At 32.6% G+C, this 11,474-nt stretch overlaps 2 protein-coding genes across 4 annotated transcripts; one reads left to right on the top strand and one right to left on the bottom strand.

Annotated features, from left to right (window-relative positions):
• Positions 1-390: 390 nt before the first annotated feature.
• LOC108766421 (uncharacterized) lies at positions 391-4,739 on the top strand. 3 transcript variants are annotated; one of them, XR_001940370.1, is made up of 6 exons: positions 391-467; positions 858-1,523; positions 1,598-2,141; positions 2,942-3,311; positions 3,422-3,484; positions 3,655-3,782. XR_001940370.1 is itself a non-coding variant. In XM_018515704.1 (6 exons), the coding sequence occupies exons 4-6, from the start codon at positions 3,702-3,704 to the stop codon at positions 4,685-4,687; spliced, it is 489 nt and encodes a 162-aa protein (XP_018371206.1). In that variant the 5' UTR covers positions 2,548-2,799; positions 2,942-3,311; positions 3,422-3,484; positions 3,655-3,701; the 3' UTR covers positions 4,688-4,739. The 3 variants fall into 3 exon arrangements, 2 of the variants coding, with proteins under 2 accessions (XP_018371206.1, XP_018371205.1); XM_018515704.1 differs by lacking the exons at positions 391-467; positions 858-1,523; positions 1,598-2,141 and adding exons at positions 2,548-2,799; positions 4,258-4,417; positions 4,554-4,739 and having other exon boundaries at positions 3,655-3,896; XM_018515703.1 differs by lacking the exons at positions 391-467; positions 858-1,523; positions 1,598-2,141 and adding exons at positions 2,548-2,799; positions 4,258-4,417; positions 4,554-4,739 and having other exon boundaries at positions 2,895-3,311; positions 3,655-3,896.
• Positions 4,740-8,400: 3,661 nt separating this feature from the next.
• On the bottom strand, positions 8,401-11,289 carry APP-BP1 (Nedd8-activating enzyme E1 regulatory subunit APP-BP1). Its single transcript, XM_018515702.1, has 8 exons — positions 11,109-11,289; positions 10,734-10,898; positions 10,478-10,660; positions 9,863-10,358; positions 9,660-9,793; positions 9,104-9,306; positions 8,705-8,841; positions 8,401-8,633 (listed from the first exon to the last, which is right to left on the bottom strand). The coding sequence occupies exons 1-8, from the start codon at positions 11,174-11,176 to the stop codon at positions 8,403-8,405; spliced, it is 1,617 nt and encodes a 538-aa protein (XP_018371204.1). The 5' UTR covers positions 11,177-11,289; the 3' UTR covers positions 8,401-8,402.
• Positions 11,290-11,474: the final 185 nt, after the last annotated feature.

The raw sequence follows: 11,474 nt of genomic DNA, 5'->3' as shown, positions 1-11,474 counted from the left end.
AAGATATCTATAGACATCTTAAAGATTTCTTAAAAGATATCTTTAAAATATTTCTAATAGACATATTAAAGGTATCTAAATGATCTCTCTTAAAAGATATCTATTAGATATGTGTCTAGTAGATATCTTTTAGAAATGACTTAAAAGACATCTTATATTTGATATGACAGTTTGACATTTTAAGTTTCGCGACAGACGTACACCGCCGTATTAAATTATATATTGCGCGATTATAAAGGTTGATTCGAATTACGCGCGCTTCGCATTTGTGCGTTCCGGAGTTCCGAGTTCCGAGCTCGGTTTCGCCTCTCGAGTGCGTGCATTCGTTTATGCATTCGGCTTGGCGCGCGTCCTTGCGACGTACGACGACGTCGTAGACGCAGGCACCGGGTGTCCGGACGGGCTTCGTTATTTTGAGGCGGGAGCCGGGAGGCATTAATTAAAGAAGTTTTGCAGCGGTTAACGCAGTGAGTATCACTTAATCTTTACAACTAACAGCTTTACAACTGCAGCTTTACAATAACCTCAAATTAATTCGATCGATCGCAAAGACATATAGCGTATTCGATTTACTGACTCGACCCGACTCCGAGTCAACGATCTGTTCTTTTTAGCTGCATTTCTTGCACAATACAGCTCTTCTTTTGCAGCTAAACAGAACAGACCATTGACTCGGAGTCGGGTCGAATCAGTAAATCGAATACGCTAATAGAGAATGGATTGCGCGATCCGTATTTAAGTATATAGATCGAGTTAATTTGAGCTAATTTGATACACTATAGTGTATCAAATGTGGTCGACAATAATGAGAGAGAGGGACTACTATAAAATATAAAACTTTGTATTTTATTTTGCAGGCAGACAAGACATTTTGCTCAAGACAAAACAAGACATTTTGCTCAAGACAAGACATTTTGCTCGCAGACAAGAGAATAATATGCAGGAAAATAATAGTATTTCCCGCGACCGCATGTGCAACGGGTCGTGTTCGTCGGCCATCAAGGCCTCATACGCTGTTAAGCGTCTTCCCGCGACCGCATGTGCAACGATATTTTCAACCGATATCGCATTTTGTCTCCAGAATGCTGCAACCAGTTTCTTATATGTTTTACAATTAATGCGATAGTACAATAAATAACGAAGAATTGTCCACGCAGCTTTATCAAAGAAGTGCAGACATGGGTTTAAGAGTGCCGTTTAACCTAGCATCGTATTCCTTGCTGACTTACATGAGCTGATGCTCATGTTACTGGATTGATTATGGAAGTTATATAAAGTTATATGCTTGTTAATTTCATTGAAGAGCTTGTGCTTCCTTCAACCGATATCGCATTTTGTCTCCAGAATGCTGCAACCAGTTTCTTATATGTTTTACAATTAATGCGATAGTACAATAAATAACGGAGAATTGTCCACGCAGCTTTATCAAAGAAGTGCAGACATGGGTTTAAGAGTGCCGTTTAACATAGCATCGTATTCCTTGCTGACTTACATGAGCTGACGCTCATGTTACTGGATTAAAGGTAAGGATCGCGATACTCCGCACTCAAATTCCAGACAAATCTTGTTCTATTTTTTATTTCCTTTTATTTTTCAGCCAGGAGAATTTGTACATACAATGGGAGACTGTCTACGTCTACGTCAACCATATAAGCGCCCTTGAGGAACAAGTAAAACGCGAACCGCGCGAGTTTCCAAACTTAAGGATAGTTAGAGAAGTTAAAGATATTGACGATTTCATTGCCGAGGATTTCGAATTGATAGATTACAATCCATACTCCAAACCCTACATGAAGATGGCTGTGTTAAATAAAACGGTTGCAAAACTGTTGAGTCTGCTGAACGCAGCCATTGATAGATTTAAAAAAAAAACAAAAAGCAAGAACGAGAAAGCAGTCGTGTAACTCTTGTGAAACAAATGAAGATATATCTACAACATTCTTTTTTTCTGCGTCTCCATTGTGTGCAGTTGAAGTGGTCGAAGTTTTTCGTCCTTCGTGGAAAAACAAATCTTTATAAAAGCTATTGGATTACAAGGCTATTGGAAATTAGTATTCCTATACGAAGGAATTAAAGGAGTCAAGGAGGTTTAAATAAAGCCTACGTTACATCTACACGGACAAAAGGCTTTTTAAGAAAAGGTGCGTAAGTCGATAAATTTCTAAACATTTTATAGAAAAGAATTATAGAAATATTTTTAAAAAACGATTTTTCCTATTTGCCTTTTATTGAAAATCACTCTTTTTCAATCACTCATTTTCGATTTTTCCTATTTGCCCTCTATTGAAAATCACTCATTTTCATGTGTGAAAATGTGTGAAATTTCATTTTCACTCATTTTCAATTTTTTATATACATTTATCATAAAACGTAACAATATTTAAATCAAATGCATTTTCCCATTTTATAATTGAAGCATTTTTTAACGGAATTAAGGACTTAATAATAATATTTGCGTCTTTGTATTTCCAGTGACTAATTACAGAAACTCAAAAACAAGTATTGAAAGAATAAAGAAAAAAGAGAAAATAAAAGAATGGACGCAAAATAAAAAAAGGAAATATTGAAATAAATTAAATTAAAAAAATTAAAAAATTGAATTAAACAATATAGACAATAATAAGATAGGCGCGCAGTCATATGTTTGAGAATTGATTTAAATATGTTACAAATTTTTTATTTACATTAATTTAAATAATAAATAAAATATAAATTGAGCTCTCGAAATATTAACAAAATTTAATGAATAACGACTAAAAATCGGGCGATTGAGAGCTAAAGAAAGGACGCAGTTATCAAGTGCGTATAATAAGAAAATGTATTCGCAATAATTTTTACATCACCTCACAAGAGGTTCCACATAGTTTAAATCGTACGTTTCGGCTTCTTTTAAGCCATTCTCAGCGATATCTAACAATACTTCTATCCTGACGATCCAAAGGGAGCAGCCGGAAGAGCCTCTTCAATTCCACATTTTGAGAAGCCTCATTGTCAGATTGATTGATGAGTCAAGAGATAACAGCTGCCAACTTTGATCTCATATAAAACGCAAAGGCGGAAAAATTACGTAAATAGTAAAATAAGTCCCACTAAACCTGCAAACACCACTAGAAACATTGTACCACATATTGAGAAACACCCATATTCAATCCAAGTGTTTGACAGTGAAACTGATGAAACGGATACAAGTTCTGACGACGGAATCAGCAATGAGGAAAATCTGCCTAACGCTGAAGAAATCAATGATAATGAGGAAAATCATTCTCATAACGATGACGAACTATTTAACAACCAACAAATTAACGATGAAAGTCAGGTTTTAAGTAACAGTATACTTTTTGTCACGGCATATATGCAAACTTACTTTTATATAGAAATTAAATAATTTTTAATATATTTTTATTATTTCGTATATATATAGATCCAGAGATTGTTCTCCCACTTGAACATGTAAATGTAAACGGCGATATACGAGAAATTTGTGGTAAGTTATATTTTTCTTTAAAGTTCTTTAATAAAAAAATGTAAAGAAATAATCCTGGGATACAAAATATTTTAAAGTTATTTGTAACATTATTGGAAAAATTTATATCTATGCTGATAATGATTAAAATGTGAATGGTACATACACACAAATGCTTTCTTTTGTTGCAGATTGTAACAAATTAATTCGCCACCAACTTAATCAGTTTGAAACAGAGATGAGAAACGAAATAATTAAAAATATAACAAAATTGCAGGAAATACTTGCAATTTTAAGAGATAAATATCCAAGAAATGAAGGAAACAATGAAGTAACTATGGATTTAATACCTGATTTGCCATTTACATCCGTCGAGGAGTATGTTCAATTTAACGAGACACTAAAAAATGATGAAACAATTCGTAAATGTTTTGTAAGTATTTTTTTATGTATGAATAACTACAAAAATATGATATATATGAATGTACATATATAGGATATAGATAATTCACGGTGAATTATTTAGGCATTAATAACAGCTTTGACCGTCATAGGCTTGAATATGATTATACTTATGTTAGTGTTTTAATTTCAACGGTCCTAATAAATCTGATTTTTTTTTATGTAATACAATGCATTTCCTTATAATTTCTTTTTTTTTAATTAAAAATATATATTTTAAATAAATTTAATATATGTTAAATAAATTTATTGGAAATATGGCCGAGTCCTAATAATAAAAAATATGTAATGTACATTAATAATAATTATTATGTACACGTTATTCTTTGCAGGAGAAAAAGATAAAGAGTTTTGGCGGTGATTCTTTACAAAAATTTATATCAAATATACTCACAAATTGTCTAACATTTGAAGTAGGACACAAGTTATCCTGGACTGGTGCTAAAAATACTATAGCAATTTCGAATTCTCCTTTTGCTAACAGTATAATTGGTAAGTGTACTTTTGCAATAAATGACTAATATATTAATGACTAATGACTAATATATTCGTCCCTGTATAAAATAAAATTTACTTGTTTCTAATAAAATTTATTTTACTAATGTCAATATGTATATATTATTCGTAGGAGTTGTAAGTCGTACAAAAGAACCAGATTGCACAATCGCATTAATTATAAAACATATAAGAAACTGGTTGCAGCACTCTGGAGACAAAATGCGATATCGACTGAAGAAAGCACAAGCTCTTGAACGAAATTAATAAGCATACGTACATAGCACCATCGTAAATATTATACACATAAGTATCTTAATTCTTTATCTTAATTCTTTATCTTAATTCTTCTATAATCAAAAAATTGGTCTTGATTATTAATTAATTAATAGCATTGGCATATAGGTTGTGTAATTATGCAAGTATTTTACACATTTAGTTGTCTGTTTTATATAATTATAAAATAACAATTGTACTCCATAATTAAATTTGTGTAAATGTATGCATCTTTACACATATATAATGCTATGATGCTAAAAAATACTTGTTTCGTACTTATGGTACATAACTGTTTATGTTAATTAAAACACGAAACATAAGAAAAAAATTTAAGATGGCGATAAATTATAATAGAAATAGATAAGTAATGTATGGATTGTAATTAATGAATGGTGATGGGATATGTTCATATGTGTATACTACATGCTTTGCGTCCAAATATGATAAACTAAACAATTTTCTGAACGATGTTTATCAATTCTAATTCATATATTCTCAATTCTAATTTTTTACTAACTAGGAAGTTATTTAGATATTTCTACGAAATTATTGCATATATTACACATACAGTAATATAATACTGATCATTTATGAATGTTGTAATACTATATTTGATTATAATTATAAGTTTTTATGTATAAAATTCACAAATATAATTTATTATATTTTATAAATGAAGTGTCTATTTCTTTATATAAAAAAAAACAGTATGACAATGTTAAATTTATTAATTAAAAATTGTTGTTCACAGCGCGAGCGCGTTGAAAACAGCAATTTTCAATTAATAAATTTAACATTGTCATGCTATGTAACTTTTAAGATCTACAATACGTTTTTCAAGATATCTAAAAGATATCTATTAGACATCTTTAAAACATTTCAAACATCTTCATCGGATATCTAAAAGATATCGTTTAGATATCATTAAAGCATTTCGAACATTTTCGCCGGATATCTAAAAGATATCTTTTAGATATCTTCAAATTCGATATAAGATATCTAAGGATATCTTTAAGATATCTCTAGATCTATAAAAGACATCTCTAAATGTTGCATAAGACATCTTTTAGATCCCTAAAAGATGTCTTTTCGTAAAAAATGAAAGACATCTGAAGACATGCCAAGACATCTTTTAGAAATATAAAAGATGTCTTTTTGTCTATGTGGGATCTAGTGTGTGTATATATGCGACTGAGTTATAGAGTCGTGTAAATTATGAATACTATTAAGTTTAAGGCTGAGAAAAATAAATTTAGATTTGTAAACATGCGTTATGAAAGAGAATAAATAGTAAAATTGCAGAAGGTAACGCAATTTTGTGATAACGTTTTGTATATTATTTTGAAAGAGAATTAAATAACCACTACTTTAGTTGGAAGAGAAAATGTCTTTGAATGAATTGTGATATAATAATTTCATTTAAGAGGAATTTAAACCATTTGGATTGGAATAGAAAGATCCTTCAATAAGATATACGTATACTTAGATTTCATTATATAAAAATTAAAGATAGTATTATTTGGATGAAATAAATAAAGAAATAAGATTCGGTGCCAGTTCTTGATATATCAAATCCTTTATAGGAATGATACATATCATTAAAGTTAATATTATTTATTTAATTTGGTATCCGAATTACATGGAATTTAACTTGGCGCCAGTTGTTGATATCAAATCTTTTTTACGATTGATACATAAAATTTTGAAAAATTTAACTTGGCGCCAATTTTGTTGATATCAAATCTTTTATATGAATGATACATATTATTAGAGTTAAATAATATTATATACAAAGGACCGGTTTCACCAACCTAATTAAGCCGAATCAACCGTAAGTGTCAACCATAAGTGGTCAATTCCACTAAACAGCAAACGCGATTAGTCAGTTCCACGGCGAATTAAGTAATTGGCGTTGGTGAAACTCAAAGCCATAGAGAATGGACTGCGATCCGTATCTAAGTAGTGTATCAAATGTGATCGACAATAATGAGAAAGAGACCGTGGGAGATGGCCAATCTCCCTCTCATTCTCTCTCCCATTACACCATTGAATGGAAAGAGATAGAAATGGCCGTCTGTCATGGTCTCTCTCTCTCATCCCTATCGACCATTTTGACACACGGATCGCGCAGTCCATTCTCTAGTCTTTGGTGAAACCGCATTGGCTGCGTTCAGCAGAACATTTTGCAACTGTTGGAAGTTTTTTCGCGCTGATTGGGTTATGCTTTTAGATCAAGAGGAATGGTCCAATCTTAGCAGAGAATCATAGAACGGTTGCAAAACTGTGTTCTGCTGAACGCAGCTAATCTCAATCTTCAATGCATGATTTGATCACGGCTTCTGCAATAACTACTTGTTCAGAATAAAAACGTCCAAAAAACGTGTAATGTCACATTACCTATGGACACCCATGTCCGGGTGAAGTTTTCATTCGGAATACACCCTTATATATTCTATGCAGCTGCTGTTTCTTATTTGTAGTACATACAATGTAATTTGTAGATTTGTTTCTTTTCGTTATATACTACTGTGTTCAAAAAGTAAGGTGAATTTTGTTATAAAATGAAAAATCTTTATTTATTCCTCCAAATCAATTTCATCCCCTTCGAAGTATTCCCCCTCCGATACAATGCACTTATGCCAACGTTTTTTCCATTCCTCGAAGCATGCCAAAAAGTCGTTTATCGGTATAGCCTTCAGAGCGCGCAGCGATTCACGTTTAATCTCTTCAATAGATTCAAAACGGTGTCCCCGGAGCGGTCTTTTGAGTTTGGGAAATAGCCAAAAGTCACACGGAGCTAAGTCAGGTGAATAAGGCGGTTGCGGAACGATATGCGTGGAATTTTTGGCGAAAAACTCACGAAGAATCAATGCCGTTTCGAGGAAATTGAGTGTTTTTGGCACCAAACGAGATTTGACTTTTCTAAGGCCCAAATGATCTTTCAAAATTGTTTGAACGGATCCAATTGAAATGCCAACCATCTCGACGAGGTCTCTTATTGACAATCGACGATTTTCGAGCACCAATTCCTTAATTTTTTTGACGTGTTGCTGATTAGTTGACGTTGATGGTCGTCCGGGACGTTCCAAGTCATCAACACGTTCTCTACCTTCACTGAAGTCTTTGTACCACTTGTAAACATTTTTCTGCGACATAGTCGATTCACCGAAGGCCTTCTGCAACATTCTGAACGTTTCCGCAGCCGAAATTTCATTCCGCAAACAAAATTTAATGGCACTTCTTTGCTTAGAAAAATCAGACATTTCCAAAATCGCCAAAAGCACTTTTAGTCGGTTAGAAAACACAAGCGTAACTATATCACTAATGATGACATTCACATGCTATTTGCTACAGATGTCACTAACATTAGTACCAACATAAAAATAAAAAAGTTTGCTCAAATCGATTAGCGCGGGAAGTTTAAATTAACAATTCACCTTACTTTTTGAACACAGTAGTATATATTTTTTTTTTAACGTTCCTCTTTACGCGTAACATCTCAGTTTTAGAATCACATGGAAAGTTATGCGAATAATAAAGAAATGATGGGAATAATAAACAAAGAAAAACGTTAATATTCACAAAAAAATTATTTGTTTTAATTCGAAATAATTAATGAACCAAAGAATTAATATAAGCTATACAATTATATTATCACTTTAATAGCATAGATTTTTCTTTTCACATTAAATAGTTCACGATTTTAGAAGAAGAACGTTCCGGAGTTTGATGTGACGGCGTCATGAATGAAGGTATTATGAACAGGTTTATACTGATTCGTGATGAGCTTGATGGTTTCATGCGCTGCAAGCGCACCTAGATATGCCGAAACGGAATGTAATTCCGCGCCACCAAATCGGCAAAGCTCGTGTACGTAATCGTCTTTGGCTAACGGACCACATCCCCATTCGCTCAACAGCTTTGTGAGGCATGTCTGTAATATGATGTGATTGTAGAACAATTGTAACGCGATAATTACGTCATACATATAAAAAAAGGTAGTACTTTAAGCTTTACGATATCGGGTTCCACTTGATCATCGAATTCGCCGGGATATGAATTATATTCTGTCTGGAATTTATCAACTCCCCGGAGCATGACATAATAAATCATCATACTCTCTGGATTCTCTAAATTTTGAACTGTAAAAAATTGTGGAGTCGTTAAGAGCAGTATATACCAGCAGTTACTAATTACAAGAAAAAATTATATAAAGAGTGTAATTATAATTCTTTCTTATTATACTATAATCAGTTATAATTTAAATTCTTTTTATTATTATAATTATAGTTATAAGTAAAATTCTTTTTACTATTATACATACAAAAAACGTTACTTGTTTCATGATTATAAATTATAAATTAAATTATAAATTATGATTTTGTATTTTTTGAAGACAATTACCTATTATATTAGTATCAAAAATTTTAGGATCATACTCGTCTGCGATACAGCTTCCTTTTTCTACGTGAATGTTAGTGACGTGTCTACAAAATAGTTTAACATCTTTTTCTAAAATCGAGTCTGACGATCTTCCCAATTGTCGTAATAATTGCAGAGTGCGTCTCCATACGGCTTCCACATCTGCTGCTGCTTGTTTATGATAACTAAAATAGATTGGATTATAATGTCCACACACAATCTGTCGTTTATAACAACATATTGAAAAGTAATGCACGAAAAGGTACTACAATCTTAGAGTACATTAATATTAATTAAACAAAAGTTTAAATATTCTTTTTAAATTATTATTATTACAACTACATTAATTAAAGTAGCGAATAAAATTAAATAACTCTTTAAATATAATATAATTACATCTTAAACATTTATTTGTTACATTTTGGATAATAAACTTATTAATAAAACACTCTTATTTTTGTATTGATACAGAAGATTGAGCTACTTTTTTGTGCATCATCATTGTATATAAACTGTTATTTCAGGATTAATATTATACATTTGTTGGAGTGCAATGTATTTTTCAGTGTCTGCAGTCATGTCGGACAGGTTACCCTTAAGTGGTAGCAGTCCTTTTCCTTCATTATCAACGAAATCACGCACCGCTTTTGCAATAATCCAGAAAGAGCTGCTCTAAAATATACCGATCAATTTTCAAACAGTATATGAATCATATATAAATATATAATATTTCATTGATACCTTCGCTGTCAAATTGACGCAACGATCATCATTTAAAATATTTATGACGCTATCGGGAATATCGCTCACTCTTAAACATTTATTTACGGAATTCATAGCTTCCTCAAAATTTTCCTCACTATTAGATGAATCGTGTTCATCGCGCCTCATGCCACTCTTTATCATGTCTTTGAGCTGCTGTTTCTCTTTGTAAGTTGTTGGTAAAGTGCCATGCTCCAAAATCCATTTTTCTAAATATTTGTACAAGATAATTAAATATGGTACATGGCAATGATCTTTAAAGCTCATTTCATCTAGATTTATGGAATCTATGTGCTTCTTCAAGCTATCGAACGGCCTATCTAGACGTAAATCTAGCATTTCATTATCTGGATGGGTTTCTACAACTGTGTGCTCCTTTATTTGAATCCGCATATATGCGACAAAGCCTAGGCTTTTACATACTATCAGAGGAATATTTAGTTCCCAAAGTCTTTTCGACAGAAGAATCAATGTTCTGAAAATATTCCCAAGAACATATTTATTATTATTTTATCCTAATGCTAGAAACAATACTTAAAAAATATGTATCATATAGTTTCATCATAGATTATAATCAACAATTGCTATTCTTACTTTTCAGTCAATGCAGTTGCCATAACTACAGTGAAGTTATTAAAAAAGTCTGGGCTGTTGGATAAAATTTGTTCAGGTTCTTCGTCGATATAATCGCCAGTCACGTCTGGATTCATTTCCAAGAGCATTTGAGTAGCCACTTGTGCTCTGGATTTTCCAACACTATCAGTTTCTAGAAAAAAACTGAGCCAAATTCATTTAATATGTTGTATCGAGCTACATTTTAAGATCCTGTCCTAAGATATTGTATATATACTTAGTCCCGATATCTTCCTCAGTGATCTTTTTGCCATCAACTATGGTGAACGCCCCTATACCTGGAAGCACTAGCGATTTCAGTACCTCTGTGCCAAGTCCAGTGGCATTTATGACACAGACATGAGCAGCTTCTAAAGATGCTTGGCCATGGTCACCCCATAATCTGCCGGGAGTAAAAATTAGATAATAATCACATATCATAATATCTTATGTTACATTAGAAAAAAAAAACTTTTAAGAAAAAAGTAACTAAAGTTAAAAATGGTGACTCAAAATTCTCTCATTAAAAAACAAGGAAGATAAGTTGGTTAAAGTTGTGTTAATCGTAGCCTCAAAATACATAACTGATGCTTACCTCGACTGATCAGCTTACCTTAACTGGCGATCATATTTCCGGTTTTTCTCGGACTGCTCAGGCGATTTCGACTCGGGAGATGCCATGGAAAAACAAATTTGAAAGAATAGTACGATGACAGGAAGAAAGAGGAGAAATAGGCAGAAAACACCAGTCACCACAGCCACACAGGCCCACAGCGCCACGCACTCGCGTGCATGGTGGAAACAAACATATAGCGTTTTCCACTGGGAAAACTGGTGCAGCACTAGCGCCGTGCTAGGTTTATAGCGTTTTCGATTGGACAAAAGTTAATGCGCACCAGTGCGCACTCAGTTCACACCAACACTGGACGAGTTCCATGGGTTGCACTGAATAGTGCAAGTTCAAAAGAATACGCCAAGA

The sequence above is a fragment of the Trachymyrmex cornetzi genome, unplaced genomic scaffold (assembly GCF_001594075.2).
Source record: "Trachymyrmex cornetzi isolate Tcor2-1 unplaced genomic scaffold, Tcor1.1 scaffold586, whole genome shotgun sequence".
Classification (NCBI taxonomy): Eukaryota; Metazoa; Arthropoda; class Insecta; order Hymenoptera; family Formicidae; genus Trachymyrmex; species Trachymyrmex cornetzi.
This window is presented reverse-complemented; position numbering and strand designations above follow the sequence as displayed.

Coding starts and splice junctions, on each gene's coding strand:
- LOC108766421 (XM_018515704.1), top strand. CDS start 3,702: ATGAGAAACGAAATAATTAAAAATATAACAAAATTGCAGGAAATACTT. Junction 3,897..4,257: donor AAACAATTCGTAAATGTTTT/GTAAGTATTTTT, acceptor TATTCTTTGCAG/GAGAAAAAGATAAAGAGTTT. Junction 4,418..4,553: donor TTTTGCTAACAGTATAATTG/GTAAGTGTACTT, acceptor TATTATTCGTAG/GAGTTGTAAGTCGTACAAAA.
- APP-BP1 (XM_018515702.1), bottom strand. CDS start 11,176: ATGGCATCTCCCGAGTCGAAATCGCCTGAGCAGTCCGAGAAAAACCGG. Junction 10,899..11,108: donor AAATATGATCGCCAGTTAAG/GTAAGCTGATCA, acceptor TACTCCCGGCAG/ATTATGGGGTGACCATGGCC. Junction 8,842..9,103: donor TTTTGATACTAATATAATAG/GTAATTGTCTTC, acceptor AATTTTTTACAG/TTCAAAATTTAGAGAATCCA.